This window comes from Nicotiana sylvestris, chromosome 2 (genome assembly GCF_000393655.2).
Source record: "Nicotiana sylvestris chromosome 2, ASM39365v2, whole genome shotgun sequence".
NCBI lineage: Eukaryota > Viridiplantae > Streptophyta > Magnoliopsida > Solanales > Solanaceae > Nicotiana > Nicotiana sylvestris.
The window spans coordinates 75142533-75170364 of NC_091058.1; the positions used below are offsets into that span (position 1 = coordinate 75142533).

The window sequence follows — 27832 nt, forward strand, 5'->3', positions numbered from 1 at the left end:
TATTTTCAGTTTCTAGCTTTTCACACATGATATATCTCAGCTCCAAGAATTGCTGCTGCTGTCTCTTTTTTGAATTACCTCTAATGTCTTCTTTTGATCCACCGTATTGATTGCAGTACTTCTTTCCCTTGTATTTTGACGCCTAACCATGTTTCCATCTTGTCTTTCAGCTCTATTGTCCATCCATATTCATAGAACCAATGTCTCTGTATTTCCTCCTGCAAATCATCACATAATTCACATATTGTGAAGTCTAATTGTATCTGCAATCTGCTCAACCTTTCCTTCGTTAGTAATCTTTTGTGACTTGCTAACCACAAAATGAGCTTGTGTCTAGGCAGCATCTATGAGCTCCATATCATATTTGCCTCGTTCCATCATGTACATTGTTCAGTAATGCTTGATAGTTAGTTGACATTGAATAATAAATGGATTTAGAGAATTGTTTCAACAAAATTAAAATAAGGGAGGTATGTGTAATATCGTAAACCTCAAGGGAAGTGACCTTAACGAGGCCAAACCCGAGGAGATGTCTTTAAAATTAACCCAATTCTTTAAATATTTTTGCTAATGCACCTTCATTTGATCCTGATCCTCATGTGTGGATCGAATGGTAGACTAGACTAGACTAACAGTTGCGTGACCACATACAATGAAGGTTGATAAGTTAAACATCCTTCATCAAAAAATTATACCGTGTATATAAAAAATTATACTAAGTATATAAATCAAAAAATTACTTTTTACACATGTATATAGGGATGTACATGGACTGGGTTGATTCGATTTTTTATCAAAATCAAACCAAACCACCTATATCAGTTTGGATTGGTTCGATTTTGTCGGGTTTTCGGATTTTTTTATTCTGTAAATATTATTTCAATCTTATTTTTGTTAAATTTTTTTATAAGTAAATATATGTTTAGTAAAAATTGAAAAAAATGACAAATATATGATCTATTAGAACATTCTTATTGAAGAATTTTCATAGTAACACATGATAGTTATTTTTTAGTCATCTAACAATAATTTTACGTTGATGTACACTTTCAAGGTTAGCCGAATTTAATAGTACATAAAAATAAATATGAACCTATATAATGATATGTTCTATTTAATTTTAAATTATCTAAATAACATTTCAAACTCGAAAAAGATATAAGAATTTAATAGATCTTAACATATAAATATGGAAGAACAAAGATATTGACTCATTTCACTAACACTTGATAAGAAAGTGATCATACAACCTATTATTTAAAGTTCCTTCATATTTAACTAAATATTACATCCCATAAGAGAATCACAAATATTTCTAGATATTTTTGAAGAAAAACTCTATAAAAAAGCTTAAAAGTATATATAAAAATTATACATTTATATGTCGGTTTGGTTTGGATTTTTTTACTCAATACCAAACCAAATCAAACCAAACCTGATTGAGTTTTTTAATCGATTTAATTTAACTTTTCGTTTTGGTGCGATTTTTCGGTTCGGTTTGTACACCCCTACATGTATATATTAAATCTTGAACACTCTTTGCGAAATTTCTGACTTCGCCATTTACTTTAAATATGTATCTCGATTATTTAGATCGACTATGAGTGGATGTCATTTCAAAGTGTAATGGAAGCCATCAACTTAAGCAACAGATCTAATTCATAGCATCGACCCTCTAGATAATTATAGTTTTGTATCTAAACTTAGGCATGGACAAATAAATTGACTATTACTAAAGTGTACAAATTTACTTTGTGATATCGAGAAACTAATACTTCTTCAATCCCTTTTATCTTATATATTATTTGACATTATTACTATTTAAAGAATTAAACAATATTTTTTCTATGTATTTTACAGACTTATAAATATCTTTATTTTCAAAATTAATACTTTGATGTAATTTTGCTTTTGACCCCTGACCCGGTGGAAGGGAAAATTGGAAATGGGATTTTAACGTTTAATAGAGTTCCAATCAACTTCGAATTGCACGACCACTCCAAAAAAAGAGAAGGAAACAAACACGAAGGTCCCCCAAATTTGCTAGGAACAATCCAATATGATACCTAACGGAGTTGAAGACGAAGAGAAGTGGCTTGCCGCTGGGATCGCCGGCCTTCAGCAGAACGCTTTTTACATGCATCGCGCTCTTGTATTTCCCCCAAGCCTCTATTTTTTACTTGTAAAATTTGAGCTTTTTGATATTCAAAACCCCTAATTTGGAGTTTCCAGGACTCGAGCAATCTGAAAGATGCATTGAAATACTCGGCTCAGATGCTCTCGGAGCTCCGAACTTCCAAGCTTTCTCCTCACAAATACTACGAGCTATGTAAGTGATTTTCACTGATCTAGATGCATATTTTGCCTCTTAGTGTGTAAGTTAGAATTTGAAGATCCTTTAACCAGCAGTATTGGAATTGTGCTTTGTTAGATATGCGGGCATTTGATGAATTGAGGAAGCTAGAGATTTTCTTCAAGGAGGAGAGTAAGCGTGGTTGCTCTATTGTTGACTTGTATGAGCTCGTGCAGCACGCTGGCAACATTTTGCCCAGATTGTAAGTTGTTATGGCGATCCAGTCCTTATTCTGAATCCTTAATTGTGTTAACTGGAGTATGCAAATAAGGCTGAACTTTGTAAGATACTATAGAGTCCTTATTAAGACAGGCTAAGATATATCAATTTTCTGTTTCTGCTTTTTAATCCTATTGTAAATATTACATAGTGCTGTTTGGTCGTTAATGGCATATTAGTTTACTGATAAGAAAAGCATTTGCTCAAACTTTGCAGTCTTATTCTGTTTAAATATTTCAAATGCTAAATACTCAAATAAGTAGTAAAGCACACACTATCTGATAACTCTAAAATGGGTTAGATCCAATTGGGCTTCACCCTATATGAATCAAGGAAAAGGCTACCAGTTGGATTTTTGGGTCTTACAAACTCAGTGTCTAATTAGAATAGCAGGAAAAGCCTAGTCCACAAACAACACTTCCACAATTAGCAAAGAAGTTACCACATTTGACTAAACCTCTTAAGGTGTTTGTCACAAGGAGGACCTGGTCAAGTGATTGCTTCACCACAACTTGGGAAGCAAGCACCGTTGGCTAAGTAATACTAATCATGTGCTCGCGAACGTGCACTACCCCACCTATACTTGATCATGCCCAAGTTATTGGGATAAAATTTGGAGCAACAACAACAATAACATACCTAGTGTATTTCCACAAGTGGGGTTTGAGAGGGTAGGGTGTAGGCGGCCTAACCCTACCTGAAGCAGGTAGAGAGGCTGTTTCCGGTAGACTTTCAGTTTATGGCACGCATAATCAAAGCAGTAAGAAGGAAATATAGTAGTGAAAAATTCATGAAAAAGAACAGGAACAACAGCAAGATAGCAACAAATCATAATTTGGAGCATATCAGATAATAATTTGGGAATAGGAAAGGTCCAACCTTTCTTGTATTACTAGCACACCCTTGTACAATGATGGATATAATCCATTTTACACGCAATAGTCAATCCAATCCAATTCACTTCACTTCCATGTTCTCTTTATTAATTTAGCCATTATAAGATTTATTTACAGCACCTTCAGCTGAAGCTGCAGTGACATGTGCTTTGACTTGGGAAATGTGCCGCCTATATTTTTTCGTTTCTAACTTTTTTCCGATGATTCTTTTCACCGGTGATTTTTCTTCTTACCACGGGAAGGAAATCTTTTTTCATAGTTGGCAATAAATCTTTCGAACTTATTGAAGAATGTGAGGGACTTGACAGATGGTATGTTTGGATTGAGCGTGGCCATAGATTCACTAGTCAGATTAAGATCGATGAAAACAATTTGAGATGGGTATGCGAACAAATGCAGCATGCTTCACGGGGCTATAGTAATCTTTACAGAAGATGGGGGAGGAAGATTCAAGCGTACATCTACAGAGTCTATCAAAACTATAACATTCATGACATATATCTTAGAATTGAAACATGGGTTGGGGAAAGGAAAAAATCAATCATCATACCGGAAGCTGATTACAATAAGGGTTGGGGTGACATAGCAGGGAAGTTATTACAATTTTTGGGGAAGCGTCAAACTACAAATACAAGGAAATTACAGACCTGCGAAAAAGATCCTTCTTGACGGCTGCAACAATCACAAAATGGCCTACACAGCAAGAAGATGGTGAAACCTCCTATAAAGCTACTGTAGAGAGCTCCCAATTTCTAGCAAAATGCTTGGTTGGCTGTTTCAACGATCCTTTCCACTCCAGCCCTATTCCTGACGTCATCCAGAAATGGTTCATCACAAGATGGCAGGTGACGACAGGTCTTAGAATCACTCCTATAGCACACAATCAATTCCTCTTTGAGCTCCCATCCAGTCAAGAGGCAGCCAGAGTTAAAGTAGGGGATTGGTATTGGAATGGTAGGCAGTTATCTTTAGAGTGGTGGTCACCGGAGGCAGGGTCGTCTTCGGCGAAGAATGAAGCTGATCAGAAATGGGGTGAAGGCATTTGGTATTCCATTGCATGGATGCACAATGAACACCTTTCGTTACATCGGTGACCTATGTGGTGGCTTTGTTGGGATAGATGAAGATACAAAGCACGGATCTAATCTTTTTGGGCCCGAATCTGTGTCCATGGCAGGGAAGTTGACCCCCCAAAGGAATTGGATCTGGTGATTGACAAATTGAAATACAGAATATCATTTCTAGAGGACCAAACAACCAAGATAATCCAAGATGAAACAAAATTGTTGGGGTGGAGAAAAGGAAGACGGCGGAGATATGGCAGAATGAGTCGTTGGTAGAGGCTTCTTCGAGCTTCTCGAAGATGACATGGGAAAACCCTCTGATCAATAGTATAGTGCACAGACGTCAGAGTCACTTTAATTCAAATGTAATTAATGTGACCCAAATCAAAACGGGTGGCCCGCCACGTATGAATCTCCCAAATCTTAATAATAGACGTGGTAAAGAAGTGGAAAAGAAATTGGGCCGCAATCTGGACCAGTCATACTATACAAAAGGCCCAAAGGGTAAACAACAAAGGAAAGGCAGCTTCTATAGACAAAAATGGCTGGCTATTGGGCCACTCTTTGACCCATGTTCTAAACGTAATAGCCTTCTCCCACAGTCAAATAGATTTGACCCTCTCTTTGTTGAAATAGAAGCAGCAAAAGACCAGATAACAGAGCAGCAGATTCCGCCCTTTGCATGCGATTCTCCATTGGATGCAGATGACGAGGCAGAACCAATGAATCAGATTATTCCAAGACCTCCGTTGATGAAGCAATTTGAAACTGTAAGCAGCTCTGAAGCCGATATTTCTTCTTGAGATCTCTATCTCTTCCATGGTATGGTATGGGTCATTCGGATTCGCAAGATATCGGTGCACCAACAGTTATTGAAACCTCAAGATGGACCAAGTCGGTGATGCTCAAAGCTTGCAAGGTTTTTGGGGTAAATGTTGTGAGGTTCGAACATGAAATATTTGCCATGGTCCTTCGAATGGAACAAAAAAGACAAGAGCATATTCAGAACCAGAAAACATCAATCAAGGCCATCACAAAAGGGAAGAAGAAGCGGTCATTAGAATTGGAATGGTTGAGATAGGGAATGAATTATGATGGTAAGAAGCAATGTTATTAAAAGCGCTCGCTTTTTGGTTTAAGCGCTGAAGCGACGCGGCGCAGGGCTATCGCTTTTCTGCTACAAAAGTGACTCACATTTAAAAAGCGCTCGATTCTCGCGCTTAAGCGAGAAGCCCCTCAATGGAAAAGCGATAAAAAGGCGTGCTTAAGCGAGCAAAAGGCATCTGCTAGGGTTTTTTTAAAATTTTTTGGCAAATAAGCCATCTGTTAACAAATAAACATACGCTCTTCAACGACTTCTTCTCCAGCGAACTCCAGCGACGTCGAAGGTTTCTTCAACTTCTTCTTCTTCTTCTTCTGTTTTTGTTCTTCTTCTTCTGTTCTTCTTCTCTTCTTCTTTTTTGGTTCTTCTTTCAATTTTTTTCACTTTTTAAGCGCTGATTTTGTGCCCTAAACGACTTCTTCTTCTTCTATTCTACTTTGTGCTCTGTTTTCTGCTTTATCATCTGCTTTATGCTCTGTTTTCTGGTTCGTGTGAATTAACTGTTGTTTTTTTTTTGGTTGTTGATTGTAGTATCTATTATTTACTTCTTGATTCAAGAATTGAAACATTTGCTTAATATGTTATTTTTAATGAGTTCTTAGCCAGTTATCTATGCCTATTTTTTTTTATTTATGTGTTAAATTGCGCTTCACATGAAAAAAAAGCGCGCTTTGCTTCTCGCTTCGGTGAAGCGAGGCGTCGTCGCTTTTTTGCACTTAACGCTTTCCAAAACACTGGTAAGAAGACGGGGGAAAGGGACAGGCACTACAAAGCCTTTTCTGGATGAAGATCAAAATCCTAACCTGGAATGTACGGGGTCTAAATGAAGCGGAAAAAAGCACAATAAAATCATTGATTCATAAATGGAAAGCAGATATAGTTTGCCTCCAAGAAACAAAAATAGAAGAGTGGTCACCATACTGGATTAGGCAAGTTTGGGGCAATAGATGGATCGACCGGGCAGAACTCAATTCAATTGGAAGAAGTGGTGGTATCATTGTTCTTTAGGACAAAAGACAGTGGCTTAACAGAGGGGTACATCAAGGCTCTTATACAATTTCATGCATGTTTGAAAGCACCCAAGAGAACTTTAGATGGTGCTTCACAGGGGTTTATGGGCCTCACACTAACCCAGAGAGAGAGAGACTCTGGCATGAGCTTGCAGCCATCAGAGGAACATGGGAAGATCAATGGGTCATAGGGGGTGACTTTAATGTTTGTAGGTATGAGAGTGAAAGATATAATTCTATAAGGAGATCCAGGGCCATGAAATCCTTCACTGACACCATACAAGATCTGGGTATCATAGATTTGCCTCTTTAGAGGGCTCATTACACTTGGTTTAGAGGTGAAGAGTCTTTGCAGGCATCCAGAATAGATAGGTTCCTCATTATCCCCAAGTGGAATGACAACTTTAAAGCAATCAAGCAACTAGCCCTTCCTAGAGTTGTCTCAGATCACAGACCTTGTTATTAGAATGTGGTGATTGGGCAGCCAACCCCTCATATTTTAAGTTTGAAAATATGTGGCTTCAGGCTGAAGGCTTCATGGACAAGGTTAAGGAATGATGGCTTAGTTATGCAGTTGATGGTAATCCAGACTTCATTCTACTGTAGAAACTAAGATGTCCGAAAAAAGACATCACAGGATGGAATAAGGAGTCCTTTGGTCAGCTGGAAGCAAGGAAGACTACCGGAAGATCTAGCTCTACTGGAACTAGCAACTGAAAACAAACCGATGACACAAGCAGGAAAAGAGGAATCAATGCACATGAAGCTTGAGCTATAGCAGATGGCAAAGGCAGAAGAGGTTTCATGGAGGCAAAAGTCTAGGTGTCTATGGCTCAAAGAAGGAGACAGAAACACCAAATTTTTTCAGAAAATGGTCAACTCTCATAGAAGAAATAACTGCATAGACAAACTGATGATTAGGGAGGAAATTAGTGAAGATAGTGAGGAAATTAAAGCTGAAATCCTGACTTTCTATCAAGATTTGTACACTGAAAATGAAGCATGGAAGCCTAATGCTAACTTTGAAAATCTAGCTACCTTAACAACAGACGAGAAGGTATGGCTAGAAAGAGCATTTGAAGAAGAGGAGGTGAAGGCAACAATTAACTCTTGTGCACCGGACAAAAGTCCAGGTCCTGATGGATACACAATGGCTTTCTATCAAGGAGCTTGGGATATAATTAAAACTAACATAATGGGTGCTCTTAACCACTTTCACCAGCATTGCTACATGGTCAGATCTAGTAATGCTTCTTTTATCACACTAGTCCTCAAAAAGAAAGGTGCAATTGAACTCAGAGACTTCAGGCCCATTAGTCTCATTGAAAGTGTATACAAGATCATAGCTAAACTCTTAGCAGAAAGGTTGAAGTCAGTCATTTGGAAGTTGGTCTCAAAAGAACAAAATGCATTTCTGAAAAAAAGTAAACATATCACAGATGCTTCACTTGTAGCAAATGAGTTGCTGGATGGGAGATTAAAGAATGGGGCCCAGGCATTCTCCGCAAGCTTGATGTAGAGAAAGCATTTGATAAAGTCAATTGGTCATACTTACTCTCTATGTTGAAAGATATGGGATTTGGTGATAGATGGATTAGATAGATTAAATTTAGCCTGTCGACTGTTAAATACTCCATTCTAGTCAACAGAACTCCAGTTGGTTTTTTCTCTCCACAAAAAGGGATAAGGCAAGGAGATCCCCTATCTTCCTTTTTATCATCTTAGCCATGGAGAGATTGAGCAGATTGACAAGGCAAAACAAAGGCAGTGGATTGAAGGGTTCAAGGTGCGCAACAGTGCATCTACCTCAGTCATAGTATCTCATTTACTGTATGCAGATGACACTATAATATTTTGTGGGGCAGAGAAGCTACAAGTTCAATATCTAAACCTGACACTACTTTTTGAAGCCATCTCAGGGCTGCACATTGATATGGAGAAAAGTTTAATTTACCCGGTGAATGAGGTGCCTAATCTGGAGGAATTGGCTGGAATTATGGGTTGTGGCATCTGCTCTTTCCCAACAACATATCTAGGCCTTCCTTTAGGAGCAAAGTACAAAGCAACTGAATTTTGGAATGGAGTCATTGAAAAGGTAGAGAAAAGACTGACAACATGGAAAATGCAGTATTTGTCAATGGGAGGGAGATTGACACTGATCAATAGTGTTCTGGAAGTTCAAAAGCAACTGGACAAAATTAGAAGATCTTTTCTATGGGAGGGCAACAATGAAGGACATAAATTCCACCTGGTTAAGTGGTCCAAAGCAATCATGCCAATGAACTAAGGTGGACTGGGTATTAGAGATTTACAAAAGCACAACAAGAGCCTTCTATTGAAGTGGTGATGGAGGTATGCACAAGAAACCACGAGCATATGGAAGAAGGTGGTAACAACAAAGTATGGGAAGCTGGACACTTGGAGCACAAAGCAAAGCAGAGCTCCATATGGAGTAGGGCCATGGAAACATATTAACAATCTGAAAGAGGAATTCTTTCAAGAGGTATCTTTCAGAGTAGGGATTGACAGCTCTGTCAATTCTGGAAGGATAGGTGGCTCCAAAATCAACCTCTAAAAGCCTTACACCCTGGCATATATCAGTAACTAGTATATTTTGATATATGGAGATGTCTGTTTATTGATGTCCTGGGGAAGGGGAGTAATGAAATCTCGTAAACCATCTCTTCTAGTTGAAATGTGCTTCTGTTTACTTATGCAGAATCAGTAAACCATCTCTTCTTGCACTGTCCAGTGGCAACAGATATATGGAATATTTTTTTAGCAGTTTTTGGTCTCAGTTAGTCTATTCCTCAGGATATCAAGGAAGCAGTTGAAGGCTGGTGCTCGTGGAAAGTTGGCAAAACCATCAAGAAGACCTGACAAATAATCCCAACATGTATCTGTTGGTGTATTTGGACAGAGAGGAACACCAGATGTTTTGATGGCATTTCAACTTCCATCAACCTATTGAAATCTAAGTGTCTAATGAACCTGTTTAGTTGGAGTAACCTTTCCCCTGTAAATGATGTTATTCCCTTCTTAGATTTCGTTAGCTCTCTTACTATGGTTTAATAGTGATACTTTTGGTTCTTGGTCTTGGTCAACTCCCAGCTTTATAGGTTTTTGTATTAGGAGTTAACCAAGGGCTTTCACTTTGTACTTTTTCTGCATCTTCTTAATGCCTTTAATGAAAAACTTTACTTCATAAAAAAAAAAGATTTATTTACAGCTTTCCCAGTCTAAATTTTATCAAATGCTAGTGTAGATACAAAGTTCCACATAAAGCTTCAGCACTTGACTTGTACAATTATGATGCTTTCGTTACTAAGACTGAGAGCCTATAGAGGAGAAGCATTGTCCCCCCTTCACCGTGATAAATTATCTGATCACAAACTTGGAATCATGTGGTAGTGAAAATTGGGTTACTTTTTAGTCCGGTCCTGGATGGTCTGTCTCTTTTGGGGAGAAGATTTTCTATCCCGCCTGCCTATGAAGAACTACAAGACTATTGACAATAAAATCTGTCACCTGTAATACTGTTGAATCAGAATGTTTGGATGCTGTTCCATTTGACCTGTAACACTAAAGTTCTTTTAAAATTTTGTTCATATTCTCTTAAACTGCTCACTGACATCACTCTCCATGTTTTGTTTAGCACTCAGTTGAATAAACCTTTTAACTCACGTGAATGCAAGTTTCACAGTTCTAGCAGTTTGGAAACTGGGAATCTGCTGACATTGCATTTAGAGTATTTGAAGCAGGAAAATGTCCAATATAGATATGTGAATTTATAGGAAAGCAAAGCCATCCTGGGTAATTAGCAATAGGCCGGTATCCTTTTATGAAGTGAACTTCCCAAATCTTTTGTGAACTGGTGATTGCTTTTCAAACAGGGAGGGATTGTCACAAGTATAGCTGAAGCTCAAAGTTCCTATCCAGGAATGCTGAGATACCAAGTTCAATTTGTCTCAGATTTGCATTAACTAGTATACTAGTATATTTTGATAAGGTAATGATTTATTGATGTCCTGGGGAAGGGGAGTAATGAAATCTCGTACACAAATTGTGTGTCAAAAGTAGGGAACCTTGTACACACAACGCTGAATGGTGGAACAGTTATAAGGACTCTTGATTCCATTGTTCCTTTGCTCTTCAGTTATGTCCCTTTTGATAAGAAAACAAAATTAATAGTCTTCGGTTATGTACCTTGAGTAAAAAGAAATGTTAATGCTGTTATAACGTACCTGATTTCATTTTCCTCTGCCCTTCAGTAATGTACCTTATACTAAAAAGAAATGCTAATACGGTTATAAGGACACTTGATTTCATTTTCAGTCAAGAGAAATGTAATGCATTCAGATTTCTATTACTAGTATATAAGCCACTGATTGCCTTCTTAAGCATATGCTAATTCTGCTCTTATATCAATTGCATGTCAGTATCTTCATGGTTTTTATCCCTTCTTTTTCTTAGGTATCTCCTTTGTACAGTGGGATCGGTGTACATCAAATCAAAGGAGGCTCCTGCCAAGGATATTCTCAAAGATCTGGTGGAAATGTGCCGTAGCATACAGCATCCGTTACGTGGGCTCTTCCTAAGGAGTTACCTTTCCCAAGTCAGTAGGGATAAACTGCCTGATATAGGATCTGAATATGAAGGGTAAGGGCATCACCTAGCTGCATTACCAGCGATTTAGGTACATTATTGTGTCAGATGCCCAAATTAGCTGGGTTACCTTAGCAATGGTCTAATTGCAAGGTTTACGCACACTGGAAGAAAATTTACAAAATGAACGTTTAGTTGGATACCCTGACATGCTGTTCCCACAGGGATGCTGACACTGCCATGGATGCTGTAGAATTCGTGCTCCAAAATTTCACAGAAATGAACAAACTTTGGGTGCGAATGCAACATCAGGTTGGTTCAATTGTCTGTGAATGCTGTAACTGCTCTCGTACTTTGACATGAATAATGCCACAACACCTGCATGTCATGAAGGTAAAAGAAATCATGAGGACATACTTTGTGGTCATGCAGGTGTTTTAATGCTTCTGAATGATACATACTCTTTGCTGATCATGAGTTGAGGGTTGCGTCGGGCTTTCTGGTCTGCAGGGACCTGCACGGGAAAAGGAAAAACGTGAAAAAGAAAGGAGCGAGCTTCGCGATCTTGTAATGAGCTGTTACTTAGGCATGATTACTAGCAATTGAAATATGCCACGGATGTGCACACTTATGTGAGGATTTTCGTTTTGCTCTTATTATTGGTAGGTGGGGAAAAACCTGCATGTTCTAAGTCAAATTGAGGGCATTGACCTTGATTTGTACAAAGATATGGTGCTTCCAAGAGTTCTAGAGCAGGTAATTTGCCTCTGGTGGCCTTCCCTATCGTAATTATTTAAGCCAAAATCTTTACAATATTCTCACTCATAGTGTACCGCATGTTATGTTTAGGTTGTCAACTGTAAAGATGAGATTGCACAGGGATATTTGATGGATTGCATCATCCAAGTCTTCCCTGATGAGTACCACTTACAAACTCTTGAAACATTACTAGATGCTTGCCCCCAGTTTCAGGTATGTCAGTATTGTTCAATCATAGATTGGGATTTTCTTTAACTGCAATAGCAAAATGTAGAAGCAAAACTGTCATACCTGGTGGGACACCACGGGCGTGAGGTTGATTTACTGTCTGCAAGAATGTTTAAGATAAACTCGGCGTTATAAATTCAAAAATTAGGTTATGGAGGCCAATGAATAATGCAGTTCGTGTCTAATGCTAGAAGATAGGCTGGGAAACTTAAGAGATTAGGTATGCTTTTGTTCGATAATTTTTATACCTGATCAAAAAAAATCTTGGACCAAATCTACATCACTTATGAAGTCATTGTTGTAAAGTAAATTCTTGCCACTTGTTTGTTTTAAACTATCTCTTTGACAGTTCTAGACAGTGGACAATCAGTGGTCCTTTTTTATCAGAACTTAACTTACCAAGCATTATTTGCTATGTCATTTGTGTTTTTAGATCATTTGCTATGTCATTTATGTCTTGTGTCTTCAGCCATCTGTTGATATCAAGACAGTGCTTGCTCGTCTGATGGAAAGGCTTTCAAACTATGCTGCTTTAAGTGCAGAAGTTAGTAACAAATTCAATCTTCTTCAGAATTAGAGATTTACACCTTGCAGTTTCTGAATAATTTCTTCCTGCAGGTCTTACCTGAGTTTTTCCAGGTTGAAGCTTTCACAAAACTAAACAATGCCATAGGCAAGGTAATTGAGATTACTGTTCTTAAATATATTAAAACTGCTATATGGATTCTAGAATGCTTTGGGGAGAAACCTTTTTTATATCCTGGATTTCTACCTCAACCGAGTAGGGATTTAGTGGATATTGCTGATGTTTTGGAATTTCATAAAGAGATACTTATTGACCAGCAATTTTTGTGTTTGTTGGAGATTCAGATAAATCTTAGAAATAAAGTAGCAGAAAGATTCATTCAGGGTGATTATCGCTTGTGAAAATATAGATGGTAACATTGTACTGTAATCATGACCTGATGATTCTGATCTGTTCTCCATTTGAGAAATTGGACCAGAAAACTTTCCAAGATGTTCTTGGTTGTTTCGTTTCCTAGAATAAACAACAATTACTGTTGTTTTCTGGAAAGGAATTATTTTGGTTTTCGAAAAAATAAACCTTAACGAAAAGGCTGTTAGTAATCCACAGTAAACCGATACTTGCAGAATCATATCGAATGACAGGTATTTTTCCAGAGAAAACAAAACAAAAGCAAACAAAACAGACATCCCAAAAATGAACCAAATAACACGACTTTAAAATCCTTGCACTACGGTTTTTTCCTGATCAGTAATGAATTTTAGTTATGTATACTTTCTTTGATTATGATGATGCGCTTCGTTATGCATGTCTCTCTGTTGATGCAGGTGATAGAGACTCAAGAAGACATGCCTATTGCTGGAGTGGTGACTTTGTATGCATCTCTTTTGACATTTACTCTTCATGTCCACCCTGATCGCCTTGATTATGTAGATCAGATTCTGGTAGGTTCTGTTTCTCTCTCTCAATAAGTAGTTGCCATACACACTACGGTTCTAGGTTTTATGTTTCTGGGTAAGTTTATTAGTCTGTTGTGTTTTCTGGATATATAATGAACATGTGAAATTTGTAGAACAGAAACACAATAAGTTGAACGCAAAAACAAGATAAGTTGAACGTGAAACTTTTCAAACTTTGAAGGCTATGTCAATTTAGACGGCTTTCTGGCCTGCCTGGTTTGCGTGGAGCCTGTAATGATCACACTCTTTTTCACATGCAGGGTGCATGTGTTCAGAAACTTTCTGGGAAAGGAAAGCTCAAAGACAATAAAGCAACAAAACAGATTGTGGCCCTACTAAGTGCTCCCCTGGAGAAGTACAAGGATATAGATACTGTGCTAAAGCTGTCAAATTATCCTCATCTTATGGAGTATCTTGATGATGCAACTAGTAAAGTGATGGCTAATGTTTTGGTTCAAAATATTCTGAAAAATAAGACTTGCATTTCAACTGCTGAAAAGGTTTGATGTTAGTTAATTGTGTGTACTTGAATTTATTGCTTACAAGTGTTTCCCATTTGTTACTTGAAATTGCTGGTCTTGTCAGGTTGAGGCACTTTTTGAGTTAATGAAAGCACTGATTAGAGATTTGGGTGAGGATGTTAATGATGAGGTGGACTGGAAACTCTACTTGCTTTAACATTTACCTTAGTTCTTAATCTTATATTTCCCTTGTATCCTCACTGGCATCTATTTTTAAATTAGTTTGTCAATGCAGTATGCAATTGTGTCTTAGTTTCTTCATCCTCCAATTTTCAGCTTGATGAAGATGATTTCAAGGAAGAGCAGAATTCTGTTGCACGGCTTATTCAAATGCTTCACAATGATGATCCTGAAGAGATGCTGAAGGTAATTATGATTTACTTTCTTTTAAATTACTTATATACTCCTTTGAGGGACAGCCTCTGTACTTGTTATTGCTGAAAAATCATGCCCTTGTAGCATAATGCCTTTTCGGATTGAGGTTGGTCAAGTGTACTCTTATGCATGTTCCTGGTGGACATGTGTACTTACTTTCTTCCCTTTTCCTGGTCAAGGTAAGGTCGCTTGAGATGGTTTGGTTATGTCCTGTGTTGACCTACATATGCACCGGTCCGTAGGTGTGAAACTATGGTTGGGGAAGGTGTTAAAAGGGGACGGCATAGACCTAAAATCACATGGAAGATAGTTGTCTCAAAAGACGTACAAATCCTTGGAATCAATGCAGACTTAGCTAAAGATGCACAATGGAAGAGAAAAATCCATATAGGTGATACATGCTAGTTGGGAATAGGTTTTGGACTTGGCAGAGAAATTCTTTTGTTGTTGTTGTTGTTATTATTATTACTATATTATATATATATATATATATATATATATATATTTATCTTTTTACTTGCAGTTTTATTTTATTTTGGTAATGATGTTGATATGAGTTGAGCTAATTGAAAGGAATGAGTATTCATATCGCCGACCCCAACTTGTTTGGGATTGAGACATAGTTGTTGTTGATTGCCCTTAGCTTATCGTCAGCATCTAGATTCAGGAAACATTACAAAGGTACTTGTTTTCTAATAGAATGATAGTTTCTAATCCCTTCACCAAAAGTTGAACGTGGTGGTTTGATTGGCAGAAAATAAAGTAAGAAAGCCGTTAGTTGTTTCCATTTGTATTTCTTTTGTTTCTCTGGGTAAATGGTGTAAAAGTAGGTTGGCCACAGCCTTTCATATTATAGAATATTCAAACAATAGTCTGTACAGTGTCAAATATATATTTTCCAGGATGTGGTCATGGTTGTTTTGACATCCCAAAGAAGTAACCAGGAGTATGAACTTGGGATAGAATACCATGTATTATCTTTTTTTTAAGTCATTTTCTTCTATCAAGTAATCACTACCTCTTGCAAGAGAAGATACTGATATTCCCTATTATCCTCTAAGTTTCTAACCAGAGAGATGGATGGGAATGAGCTATAGAGTCTTAACATCAGGTTCAACTTGCAGGTGATGAGTTGGATGTCCTGATATTGATGTATAATTCCATTCTCAAAAAACGATATTGATGTATATATGATGATCTACTGCGAAGAGTGTTGATGTTTCACTTTGTTATTAAGAAGGGGGAAAAAGGAAAATGATGAGAAACCCAATGACTGCCAACACTGGAAGAGAACTTTAAGATGACCATGTACAAGCCCAGCTTGTAACCAAAATGAGCAGTTCATGCCTCGTGGCTCTGTGGTTCACTTTTTTTTTATATGATCGTTTATGCTCAAGACAAGGCATGCATCTGATGATAATGTTGTATGGTTTGCTTCTATGTGGCTGCAATGTTTGTTTTCCTAGTTGTAAGTGTTGTTTTCTTGCTTCCGAGAGTTGTTACCGTTAGATATGTACATAATGTAGTCTTGTCCCACATTGGAATATGAGTAGTATGTCCTTGTATAGAATAACTATAAATAAGGACCTCTTGTATTGTATTGAACACACAATATCAATATATCATATTTTCTCCCGTGCCTTCCACATGGTATCCGAGCTATCGTGAGAGATTTATCGCTGTGCATAAATTCCAGCGATTCCGGGAAGTGAATTCAGTCATCGGAACCCTTTTTTTCCGGTGACTTTTCAAAGTTGTTTTGCATCTGCTTTGTCTCGGTTAGTGTTGTGCAAAATCCAACACTACCACAAGAGTAGTCACTGTCCGGCGACCAAACCCCAGTGAAAATCTCCGGCAGTAGTATAGCGGTCGGAAGAAAATTTTCCGGTGAAGTTCTGACGTCGCGTGGGCCACCTTGCGGCCATTTTTTGGTGAAGATTCTTCCGGATAGATTGTTTCCCTTGCAATTCCGAGCCTACCCATCCAGGTTACACTAAATTCCGACACTTTTATATTTTTCCGGTGTGAACAGTGATTTTAAAAGTGGACTTCCGGCCATTTTTTGAAAAAGTTTCTTCAGATCAGTTGGGTCGTCTAGTAATTCCGATCCTCCCTACTGTTTTTATTTCATTCCGACCACTTTGAATTCTTTCCGGCTGCTACAGTAATATTCCGAGAGCTACAGTATTTCGGAGTGAACACTGTTTTCCGGCGCAGAACAATGTTCTGTTTTCCTGCTGTAAACAGTATTTTCTCAGCGATTTCTTCAGTTTTCCCAAAGGAGTTACTAATTTTCACTATTTCAAGTTAACCTTACTACTATTAATTGTAGCGACATGGGAACCGATACTTCGAATAGTCGGATGGTTTCTTTAGTAGATTATTTTGAGTTTCTTCAGTACAAAGCAGGTAAGCAGACATCTTCTGAGATAGCTTCCGTTGTTCAAACAGGTAATAGCGTGACTTGTGTCTCTCAATCTTCATCCTCTGAGTCTTGGGTCATTGATTCAGGTGCATCGGATCATATTTCTGGTAACAAATCTCTTTTCACTATTTTGTATTCTCAATCTCTTCCAAGAGTCACAATGGCCACTGGGTCTCAAACCATGGCAACTGCAATAGGTCAAGCAAGCCCAATTCCTTCCTTACCTTTAGATTCAGTTCTTTATGTCCCTAATAGTCCTTTTAATCTCATAGCTGTTAGTCGCCTGGCCAAATCACTTAAATGTGTCGTTTTATTTCTTGATGACCAGTTTTATACAGGAATGCAGTATAGGGCGGATCATTGGTACCGGGCGTGAATCAAATGGACTTTATTACCTTATCCTTGCTAAATCACATGGACTCACATCTTGTCTTCCTTCAACAACTTGTTTTGTTACTGATTCACCAGATTTATTACATAAACGGTTGGGACATCCTAGTTTGTCAAAACTTCAGAAAATGGTACCTGGTTTATCTCACTTGTCAGCTCTAGAATGTGAGTCTTGTCAGCTCGGTAAGCATACTCGCTCTCATTTTCCTCGACGTATTGATAATCGAGCAGTCACCTTTTACTTTAGTCCATTCAGATGTTTGGGGTCCTAGTTGGGTCAGTTCTACCTTAGGATTCCGCTACTTTGTTAGTTTCATTGATGACTATTCTAGGTGCACCTGGATATTTTTGATAAAAAATTGATCTGAGTTGTTTTCTATTTTCCAGACCTTTCACGCTGAAATTCAAAATCAATTTGGGGTTTCTATTCTCACATTTCGTAGTGATAATGCCCGATAGTATTTGTCTTTCCCATTTCAGCAGTTTATGAAATCTCATGGGATTATTCATCAAACATCTTGTCCGTACACATCTCAACATAATGGGGTAGCTGAAAGAAAGAATAAGACATCTTATTGAAACTGCTCGTACCCTACTCATACAATCTCATGCTCCGTTGCGTTTTTGGGGGAATGCAGTTCTTACATCTTGCTATCTTATTAATCGTATGCCATCTTCAGCTATCCAGAACCAAGTTCCATTCTCTGTTATGTTTCCCCACTTACCTTTGTTCCCTCTTCCACCCCGTGTCTTTGGAAGCACTTGTTTTGTCCATAATCTTACTCCAGGAACAGATAAATTAGCTCCCCGTGCTCTTAAGTGCGTATTTTTTGGTTTCTCGAGAACGCAAAATGGGTATCGATGCTATTCTCCTGACCTCCAGCGGTACCTTATGTCCGCTGATGTTACCTTCTTTGAAACCCAATCATACTTCACAGGTCCAGGTAATCACTTAGATATTTCTGAGGTACTACCAGTCTCTTCTTTTGGAGATTCAGTCACTATCTCCCATCCATCTTCCTCTACATCTCCAGCTCCACCACCTATAGGTCCAATTCCTCCACATAATCTAGTTCAACCTTCTGCAGCTCCGCCACTCTTGACTTATCATCGCCGTCCACATCTAGCATCAGGCCCAGGTGATTCACGTCTTGCATCAGATTCTGCACCTACTGCGGACTTGTCTCATCTTAGTCAACCAATTGCACTTCGCAAAGGTGTACGGCCACACTTAATCCTAATCCCCACTATGTTGGTCTAAGTTATCATCGTCTGTCGTCACCTCATTATGCTTTTATATCTTCTTTGTCCACTGTTTTTATTCCTAAGTCTACAGGTGATGCACTATCTCATCCTGGATGGCGACAGACTATGATTAACGAGATGTCTGTTTTACATGCGAGTGGCACTTGGGAGCTTGTTCCTCTTCCTACAGGTAAGTCTACTGTTGGTTGTCGTTGGGTTTATGCAGTCAAAGTCTTCCCGGATGGCCAGGTTGATCGGCTTAAGGCTCGTCTTGTTGCAAAAGGATATACTCAGATTTTTGGGTTTGATTATAGTGATACTTTCTCTCCCATGGCTAAAGTAGCATCTGTTTGTCTTTTTTTGTCCATGGCTGCTGTAGTCATTGGCCTCTTTATCAGTTAGACATTCAGAATGCTTTTCTCCACGGTGATCTTGGCGAGGAAGTTTATATGGAGCAACTACCTGGTTTTGTTGCTCAGGGGGAGTTTAGTGGTTGTGTATGCAGATTGCGCATGTCACTATATGGTTTGAAACAGTCCCCTCGAGCCTGGTTTGGTAAGTTCAGCACAATTATTCAGGAGTTTGGCATGGCTCGTAGTGAGACTGATCACTTTGTGTTTTATCAGCATTCTGCTCCGAATCTGTGTATTTATCTGGTAGTTTATGTTGATGATATTGTTATTACTGGCAACGATCAGGATGATATTACTAATCTGAAGCAACATCTCTTTCAGCACTTCCAAACTAAGGATCTGGGCAGACTGAAGTATTTTCTAGGTATTGAGGTCGCTCAGTCTAGCTCAGGTATTGTTATTTCACAGCGGAAGTATGCCTTAGACATTCTCGAGGAGACTGGAATGATGGGTTGCAGACCTATTGACCCTCCTATGGATCCGAATGCTAAGCTTCTGCCTGGACAGGGGAGCCTCTTAGAGACCCTACGAGATATAGGAGGTTGGTTGGAAAATTGAATTACCTCACAGTGACTAGACTTGACATTTCTTTTCCGGTGAGTGTTGTAAGTCAGTTTATGGATTCTCCCTGTGATAGTCACTAGGATGCAGTTGTTTGTATTCTTCGGTATATAAAGTCAGCTCCGGGCAAAGGATTACTATTCGAGGATTGAGGCCACGAGCAGATTGTTGGGTACACAGATGCTGATTGGGCAGGATCACCTTCTGATAGACGATCTACATCTGGATATTGTGTTCTAGTATGAGGTAATTTGGTCTCGTGGAAGAGCAAGAAACAAAATGTAGTTACTCGATCTAGCGCCGAAGCGGAATATCGGGCCATGGCTATGGCAACGTGTGAGTTAGTTTGGGTCAAGCAGTTGCTCAAGGAGTTAAAGTTCGGAGAAATCAACAGGATGGAACTAGTGTGTGATAACCAAGCTGCTTTTCATATTGCGTCAAATCCGGTGTTCCATGAGAGGACTAAACACATTGAGATCAACTGTCACTTTGTTAGAGAAAAAATACTTTCAGGAGATATTGTTACAAAGTTTGTAAAGTTGAATGATCAACTAGCAGATATTTTCACTAAGTCTCTTACTGGTTCTCGTATTAGTTACATGCGTAACAAGCTCGGTACATATGACGTGTATGCACCGGCTTGAGGGGGAGTGTTAGATATGTACATAATGTAGTCTTGTCCCACATTGGAATAGGAGTAGTATGTCCTTGTATAGTATAGCTATAAATAAGGACCTCTTGTATTGTATTGAACACACAATATCAATATATCATATTTTCTCCCATGCCTTCTCACAGTTACAATTTGCTATTTCATTGTATTGCAGATGATTTGTGCCGTGCATAAACACATTTTGACAGGAGGACCAAAGAGGCTTCCTTGTACCATCCCTCCCCTTATTTTTAACTCTCTTAAGGTTTGAATCTGCAACTTAAGGACTATTAGAGGAGTTTGGTGCTCAATATTCCTTGTTTTCCCTCTGTGCTAAGCTAAATGAAGCAGACTTGTGAATATGTAGCGTGTCAGCATGATCCTTCACCTATGGAACTACTCGTTCTAAGAAGAGAACATAAAAAATAGTATATTACCCCCTACCCCCACCCCATGTTCCCCATTAAAGAGAAGAAAGAGAGGAGAGTTCCTTCACAAATAGATTGACCTACTTTGTTGTACCACTGATGTATTTTCCCTTTGTTTCTAGTTTGTTAGGCAACTGCATAGTCATGATGAAAATGCTCCTGAGGATGAGGCATCTGCTATGCCTGAGAAATTTTTTCAGATTCTCAATCAGGTATTATAACAGAATGGGGATGTTATTAGTGTAAATCTTGTTTTATGAGTTGTGTTCTTCTATTCCTTCTTTCTTTAGCTTGTCTTCCTTCATTTGCAGTCATTCTTACAATTTTACCATTCTTATGAATGTCCTGAGGTAATTCTGTTACTTATGAGCTACACCTTGTTCTAGATTATTGAGGCTCTCTCAATTGTTCCAGTACCGGAACTAGCGTTGAAGTTGTACTTGGAGTGTGCTGAGGTACATGATTTCCGTTCAAACTTGTGGAAGATAGCTCGCATCTGTTTTTTACTGACAAGCAGTTGTCTCTGTTGCTCAGGCTGCTAATGACTCTGGCCTAGAGCCTGTTGCCTATGAATTTTTCACTCAAGCTTATATGCTATATGAAGAAGAAATCTCGGTAGTATCTGCTTTTTTGTCTCAATTTTATATTCTGGAATTCCTGGCATGCTATATGTTTGCGTGGAAGCTTTAGTTGATTTTTCTAATGTTAATTCAATTGTTTGGCAGGACTCCAAAGCACAGGTGACTGCAATACACTTGATAATAGGGACTCTTCAGAGAACGCACATCTTTGGTGTTGAGAACAGGGATACATTAACGCACAAGGCCACGGGGGTAATTGTTTTAGCATCTCCTATTTGCTTTTGCTGATTTTAATATCATTACAAATAGATTCTAACTGCTCTGTCCCCTTTGTATCCTCAAGTACTCTGCAAAGCTCCTTAAGAAGCCTGATCAATGTAGGGCTGTATATGCTTGTTCACATCTTTTCTGGGTTGACGATCAGGACAATATCAAGGATGGAGAAAGGTTCATAGCTATCCCATGCATATTTAGGGGATAAATTATAAATTTAATTTAAACTTACTAAGGCTCTTTTGAGTTCCTTTTGGTTTCATGCTTTTGTGTTGCCTTCTTCTCATGTGTTACTTTTTTTTTTAATCCAGGGTTTTGCTTTGCTTAAAGCGGGCCTTAAGGATTGCAAATGCTGCTCAACAAATGTCCACTGCAACCCGAGGAAGCAGTGGATCGGTCTTGCTCTTTATAGAAATTCTAAACAAGTAAAACCAACTCTTCATTCCTGCTCTTTTTCCTTCTCAAATACTGTTCTTTTGGAAGTCATTAACAACAGAACCATTTGTATGTTAACAGGTATCTATATTTCTTTGAGAAAGGGGTCTCGCAGATTAATGTTGCCTCCATCCAGAGCCTGATTGAACTAATCACAACTGAAATGCAAAGCGAAAATACAACAGCAGATCCTGCAGCAGATACCTACTTTGCAAGCACCCTGCGATATATCCAGTTCCAGAAGGATAAAGGTGGTGCAGTTGGTGAGAAATTCGAGCCCATCAGGCACCAAGTCATAATCAAATAGACATTCTCCCAAGGATTTTGAATTTTTGGTGTCAGAGAAAGCAACACATTTTTGTTCAAGTACAAAATTGATTCATTTTCAACTTGCTCTAGAGAAAAATGTATTCGAAACCGGGCTAGCAGAAGCAGCTGCAGAGACGTGTATATCCTGATCACGCCTTCACGGCATATCCTAATAAAGATTGTGAGTGATTGTTGTAATAATTTGCTCTCCAGTTATGACTTTGAGCGCTTGCCACCGGTAATTGTTTTAGATTTTTTTGGAGGTTTTAGACTTTTCTTTTGAGGTGGAGAAAGGTGGGGAGATAGTTCGTGAATATCTAGTTCAAATATGTGATTATGATAAGCACTGGAATAATTTGTCCTGTATTTTTGTATAACATGCCCTATCCCATTTGAATTTGCCTAAACATTTCTCAAATTACCAATGACTTTTAATCAAATATTACTCTTGAAGCAACTCTGTTGGTGGAAAATGTGATATCATAAGGAAGCCAATCAATTTTGTATCAGGCTATTGCGGCCGATTAATTATAAATAAGCTAATATTCAGAAATTTTAAAGTAGGCTTTTCATAAACTATGGCCTTTTACTGGCCTAACATTAACACTAATATTCCATATCTCGTTGATAACCAATGAACCCAAATAAATCAATCAGGGTAATTGCCGACCCGTATGTTCCATCAGCAATGAAATGATCATGAATACCAAAATGTGTTGTGCTTGATTCTAGCCCTTCGGGTGCGAATTACATGTGGTGGTCCTTCTATGGCCAAAGGTTTAAACTCGACAATTTGAATTGGCAGTGCTTGATGTATAATACGGGGGTTCAAGTATGAAGAGTGTGGTTTGGGATTTTGACAAATAGTTGCTCAACTTTTACAAGCATGCCAACAGGGGTCTGGGCCATGGCACATGAGTTGTGTAAAAATTGCACGGGCCGCCTATTTGGTCGCCCCCATTTAACATATACCCATTTTTTAAAATTTTTTTAACTTGTACCCACTTTTTAAATAATTTCAGCCCTCTTTCTCCTGCTCTTTCCCCTTTCTCCTCCTCTTAACTTTTACCTTTTATGTAGTACGTATTTATTTTTGGTGCTCAGCACACATTAAAACAATTTATGTTTGCTTTAAATGTACATCTGTATTCTGTAATATAACACCTTTGAAGTTGTTGTTCTACTCATAATAAGAATTTATGCTGAATACACTTGTATATTGATAGTTCTTTATCTTTATCAGGTAGGTTTAGAAGGGAACTTGTTTAAAATAAAATTTGAATTCAAGAGTATTAATAATTCAGCAAGCAAGAAATAACTGGAGTTTAAAATTACAAAACGAAAGACAAAAAAGCGGAAGTTGAAGAAGAAAGAAAAGAACTGGAACACACAAGCACTAGAAAGAAAAGAGAACTAAATAACTTCAGCTCTAGAGCTGAAGTTCGACAGTTATAAAACAAAAACTTCAGCTCTAGAGCTGAAGTTATTTAGTTCTCTTTTCTTTCTAGTTGATCAACCGCGAAACACCAAAAACAGTAGTGATTGCCTCAGACTTCAGCTCTAGAGCTGAAGTTTCCCAGTTACAATACAAAAACTTCAGCTCTAGAGCTGAAGTTTCCCAGTTACAACACAAAAACTTCAGCTCTAGAGCTGAAGCTTACAAACAAAAATTTCAGCTCTAGAGCTGAAGCTTACAAACAAAAACTTCAGCTCTAGAGCTGAAATTCAACAGTTACAAAACAAAAACTTCAGCTCTAGAGCTAAACTTCAGGCCCGACTACTAGAATGCTGAAGTTTTGGGTGATTGTCTATGCAACTTCAGCCCCGTATGCTGAAGTTATGCGAAAAAGCGGGTACTCTTGTAATATTTTTTGTAAAGCGGGCACAAGTTAAAACGTGACACAAAAAGCGGGTATAGATGCAAATGCCCCATGAGTTGTCCATTCAGAAATTTTTATAAAACACTATCTCTTAGTGGTAATTAGTTATCTATAGATATCATTTGCTATATTACGGATTGTAGATACGTTTTCTGTTGTTATAAGATGTATTAGATGTATTTAAGCTACTGTATCCATGAATACAGTAGCAAAAATAGGCGTGAATCAGGGAAGTCCGGCTAATTAGTTGACTGTATTCATGGCATGAAATATGGGATTACAGCTGGACAAATTATTGTATTCGACTGTATTCACGGCGTGAAACAAGGGATTACACTATTTTTAAACGGAAAGTGAATCAATTAACATAATAGACTCCTAATATAACTCAACAAACTCAATTATAACACACAAATTTTGTATTTCCAGTTATAAAAAAGATTCTCAACCGAAAAATACCCCAAAAATATAGCAATCTTCAGAGAAATTATATAATACATCTGAATGCATAAATTATATTAGTTAAAAAACATATGAATACATTCATGGCATATAGCGAGACAGTGAATACAATGAAATAAATGGAATACAGCGAGATACATTGAATTACAATGGGAAAAAAACAATGAATACAATGAAATACATGAAAATACAACGTGATACGTTGAAAATATATTGAAATACATCGTGATACGTTGACAGAGTAAACGACAAAAATCTGTTGTGTTTACTTTGTTAAGAAGAAGAGATATTGATTGAGAAAATCCATTTACAGTTAACAACTCCACCTACCAATATCCAAAAATAAACGACAAAACGCCGTCGTTTTAATCTTCTCCGGTCACTGTTACACTGGTGAACGGTTACATGTAATTGCTAACTGGGTTGTTGAATAAACTCATTAAACAAAGTCTCTATTTGAAAAGTTGAATTTTTCAGTTGTTTGGTGGAAGCAAAAATCTTGAATTGCTTATCCTAACTAATTTTGAATTGAGGTTTAGTTTGTTTGTAGGAGCAGAAAACGTTGAAGCTTTGTAGGGTTTAAGCAATTGGGGCTGGCAGAAAAAAAGGATGAATCCAAATTGGGAACTTAGGGATTGTTGTAACCATGATCAAAAGATCTTTCTTGCTACCATTGGTGTCTTCACCGTCGTCATTCTTGTCGTTCGTCTCTCTTTCTATACGTTTTTTTGGTTTTTTACGGGAAGAGAATGACATGTATCAAAATAGAGAGAGAAAGAAAATAGTGTAACTGAATAGCGTATTTAGTGGCTTAGGGGTAGGAGGTAACCAAAATTAGATATTTTGCTATAAACATTAAAAGGTATCTATAGAATATAATTTTTTTAAATGGTATTTATTTAAAATAAATAAGGTGTTAACCTTTGCTATAGGAGTTAAAAATTCCTTATCCACATGGCTTGAAGGAAGGATTACAATTTACATCATCAAACTTAATCACAATTCTCTTGTTTAATATGAAGACAGTAAAATCTCCCTTTTATTTAAAACAAATCCCGAGATTTAAATACATCCAACTGTCACTCAGTCTCATTTTTTCATAAGAGTACCAGTTTTCCTGAACATTTTATATATTGCTCGATAGCAAGAAATTCATGTTTGTCACAAACTAGAGTTTTTTCTTGATGTCTTCAGACTCAGTTCATAGCATACTTTTGAGTCCAACTACGAGCCATTGATTCATACTTGTTCCTATCAGTCTTGCACATATGAGCAATCTCTGGAACCAATGGATCATCTGGATTTGGATCTGTTAGCAGTGAACATATGGAGAGCAAAACCTGTATCGACAAAACCAACAGCAAATGCATCAAAATTGTTAGAACTATAAAAGCGTATACTGTATTATGCTCAAGACTATTGTCGCTTGTTTAAATGTCGGTAATTAAAGAATGAATTTAGCATATATATACTGACAGTCTAAATAATTTTTACTTAGCAAATTAACCCGTTTTAACAAGTTACTTGCCTTATGTCCAAGGATCATTTCACCCTTTTGATTCATGTAGTAAATCATTAATACAATATACTATATGGGAGTTGAGGAGAAATAGGTAGAAACCAATAGTACCTTGGATATGGTGAGGGCAGGACTCCACTGATCCTTAAGAATGTCCAAACAAATATTTCCATTATTGTTTATATTTGGATGGAAAACTCTTGTCCTAAAAGCCACCTGCCAATATATATATGAAACTTAATATCATCTAGTCGTTTGTTATTTCCCCTTCTTTAATTTTCTTTCTTTGGGGGGATATGATTGTGTGAGATTAATTGAAAACCATACCTTGGGAGGTTTGAAAGGGTAATCAGGGGGGAAATGGATGGTGACTTGAAAAACACCACCAGCATAAGGGCTATCATTTGGACCAATTATAGTTGCTTGCCAATGGAACATATCCTGAGCTACTGGACCTGAAAAATTTACAAAAAATCTTGAAAATAAGTTTCTACTTGAAACTATCTTTAAATTTGGCAAGAACTTCTTACAATACTAGTTTGACTTGGCTAATACCACTACTAAATATTTTTTTTTGGTTTCCCATCCGGTGTTCAGTATCCACATTGGGGCCCGACTAAATCCGGATTCTCCGGTAAATTCCATGTTGGTAAGTAAAACGCTCCCTAACAGAAGCGACTTCATACCCAAGGCTCGACCTCTGGTTAAGAATGAAGGAGTACTTATTACTCTACCACAACCCTGGTTGATTACTGCCAATATGTTTATACCTGCACTGCATGAAGTGGGAGGGTCTCTTTGCAAGTCCCTTAGCTCCTTGAGAATTCTCCTGGATGCCATTAATTAATACCACCACTTAGTTCAAAGAAGAATGAAGATGACAAGATTATAGAAGTTATGAGGAGAGGAGAGAAGAGATAAACTTGATGAAAGATGTTGATTTTTTGAGTTTTTGATATCCTCATAATAAGTGGAATGGTAGTGTTTATATAAAGGAGCAAAGAGTAGAAAGAAAAACTTTCTTTTTGTTATGTGGTCACACATTGACATTGATATTAGATTCTGTAGCAGAAAGCAATGCATCCACTCTTCAACTTTAAAAAGAACGATAGAATGATTTTCAGCCGTGTGAAGAAACACAAAAAGATTATTCTTCCGCATAATTTTTCTTGGTTTCCCAAACAGACTTTCCAATTTGACAAGGATAAAACTTTGATTAGTATTTCCCACTTTAAGGCTTCATTTTATACATTCGCAATATGCTGTATCCACTTCTCAAGAAACTGCTATACTGGCTCCTATTTTTATTTTTATTTTTAAATTTTTTTTTTTTTTGTGGGGGCGGGGGGTGGTTACATTAAACTTAGTATTGCACTAAATCGAAAATTTTAAGTGAAAAATCGAACCAAATTGAACCGTGAAAGTACATTTTATACATTAGCAATATGCTGCATCCAGCTTGTTTTCTTCCCCTTTTTCACAGGAGGTCCCAATTATGGAGTAGTATTTTTCCCCTTAATTTTCTTGCATTTTTAAAATTTCCTTTCAAGTGGAGGATGTGCAGTGGCAAAAGAAAGATTTCTTGATGCATGATAACGTTAAACCTATTACAGCGTACTCCAATTCAGATCTTAACTATTTC

At 37.7% G+C, this 27832-nt stretch overlaps 3 protein-coding genes across 3 annotated transcripts; 2 read left to right on the forward strand and 1 right to left on the reverse strand.

The window, feature by feature from the left end:
• The first annotated feature begins 1964 nt into the window (after positions 1-1964).
• Positions 1965-22786, forward strand: LOC104243973 (vacuolar protein sorting-associated protein 35A-like). The gene is made up of 22 exons (XM_009799260.2): positions 1965-2152; positions 2233-2329; positions 2432-2555; positions 11118-11303; positions 11474-11561; positions 11760-11816; positions 11916-12005; positions 12099-12221; positions 12706-12780; positions 12855-12914; positions 13590-13706; positions 13982-14221; positions 14307-14372; positions 14519-14608; positions 20479-20568; positions 20854-20943; positions 21118-21186; positions 21266-21346; positions 21457-21564; positions 21656-21759; positions 21897-22010; positions 22102-22786. Exons 1-22 carry the CDS (start codon positions 2060-2062, stop codon positions 22325-22327), a joined length of 2388 nt encoding a protein of 795 aa, XP_009797562.1. The 5' UTR covers positions 1965-2059; the 3' UTR covers positions 22328-22786.
• Positions 14615-20434, forward strand: LOC138886510 (uncharacterized mitochondrial protein AtMg00820-like). The gene is made up of 2 exons (XM_070167997.1): positions 14615-17149; positions 18769-20434. The coding sequence occupies exons 1-2, from the start codon at positions 16954-16956 to the stop codon at positions 19077-19079; spliced, it is 507 nt and encodes a 168-aa protein (XP_070024098.1). The 5' UTR covers positions 14615-16953; the 3' UTR covers positions 19080-20434.
• A 2820-nt stretch (positions 22787-25606) lies between the features above and the next one.
• LOC104243972 (ubiquitin-conjugating enzyme E2 10-like) lies at positions 25607-27151 on the reverse strand. Its single transcript, XM_009799259.2, has 4 exons — positions 26961-27151; positions 26518-26645; positions 26302-26406; positions 25607-26011 (listed from the first exon to the last, which is right to left on the reverse strand). The coding sequence occupies exons 1-4, from the start codon at positions 27028-27030 to the stop codon at positions 25868-25870; spliced, it is 447 nt and encodes a 148-aa protein (XP_009797561.1). The 5' UTR covers positions 27031-27151; the 3' UTR covers positions 25607-25867.
• Between the last annotated feature and the right edge of the window lie 681 nt (positions 27152-27832).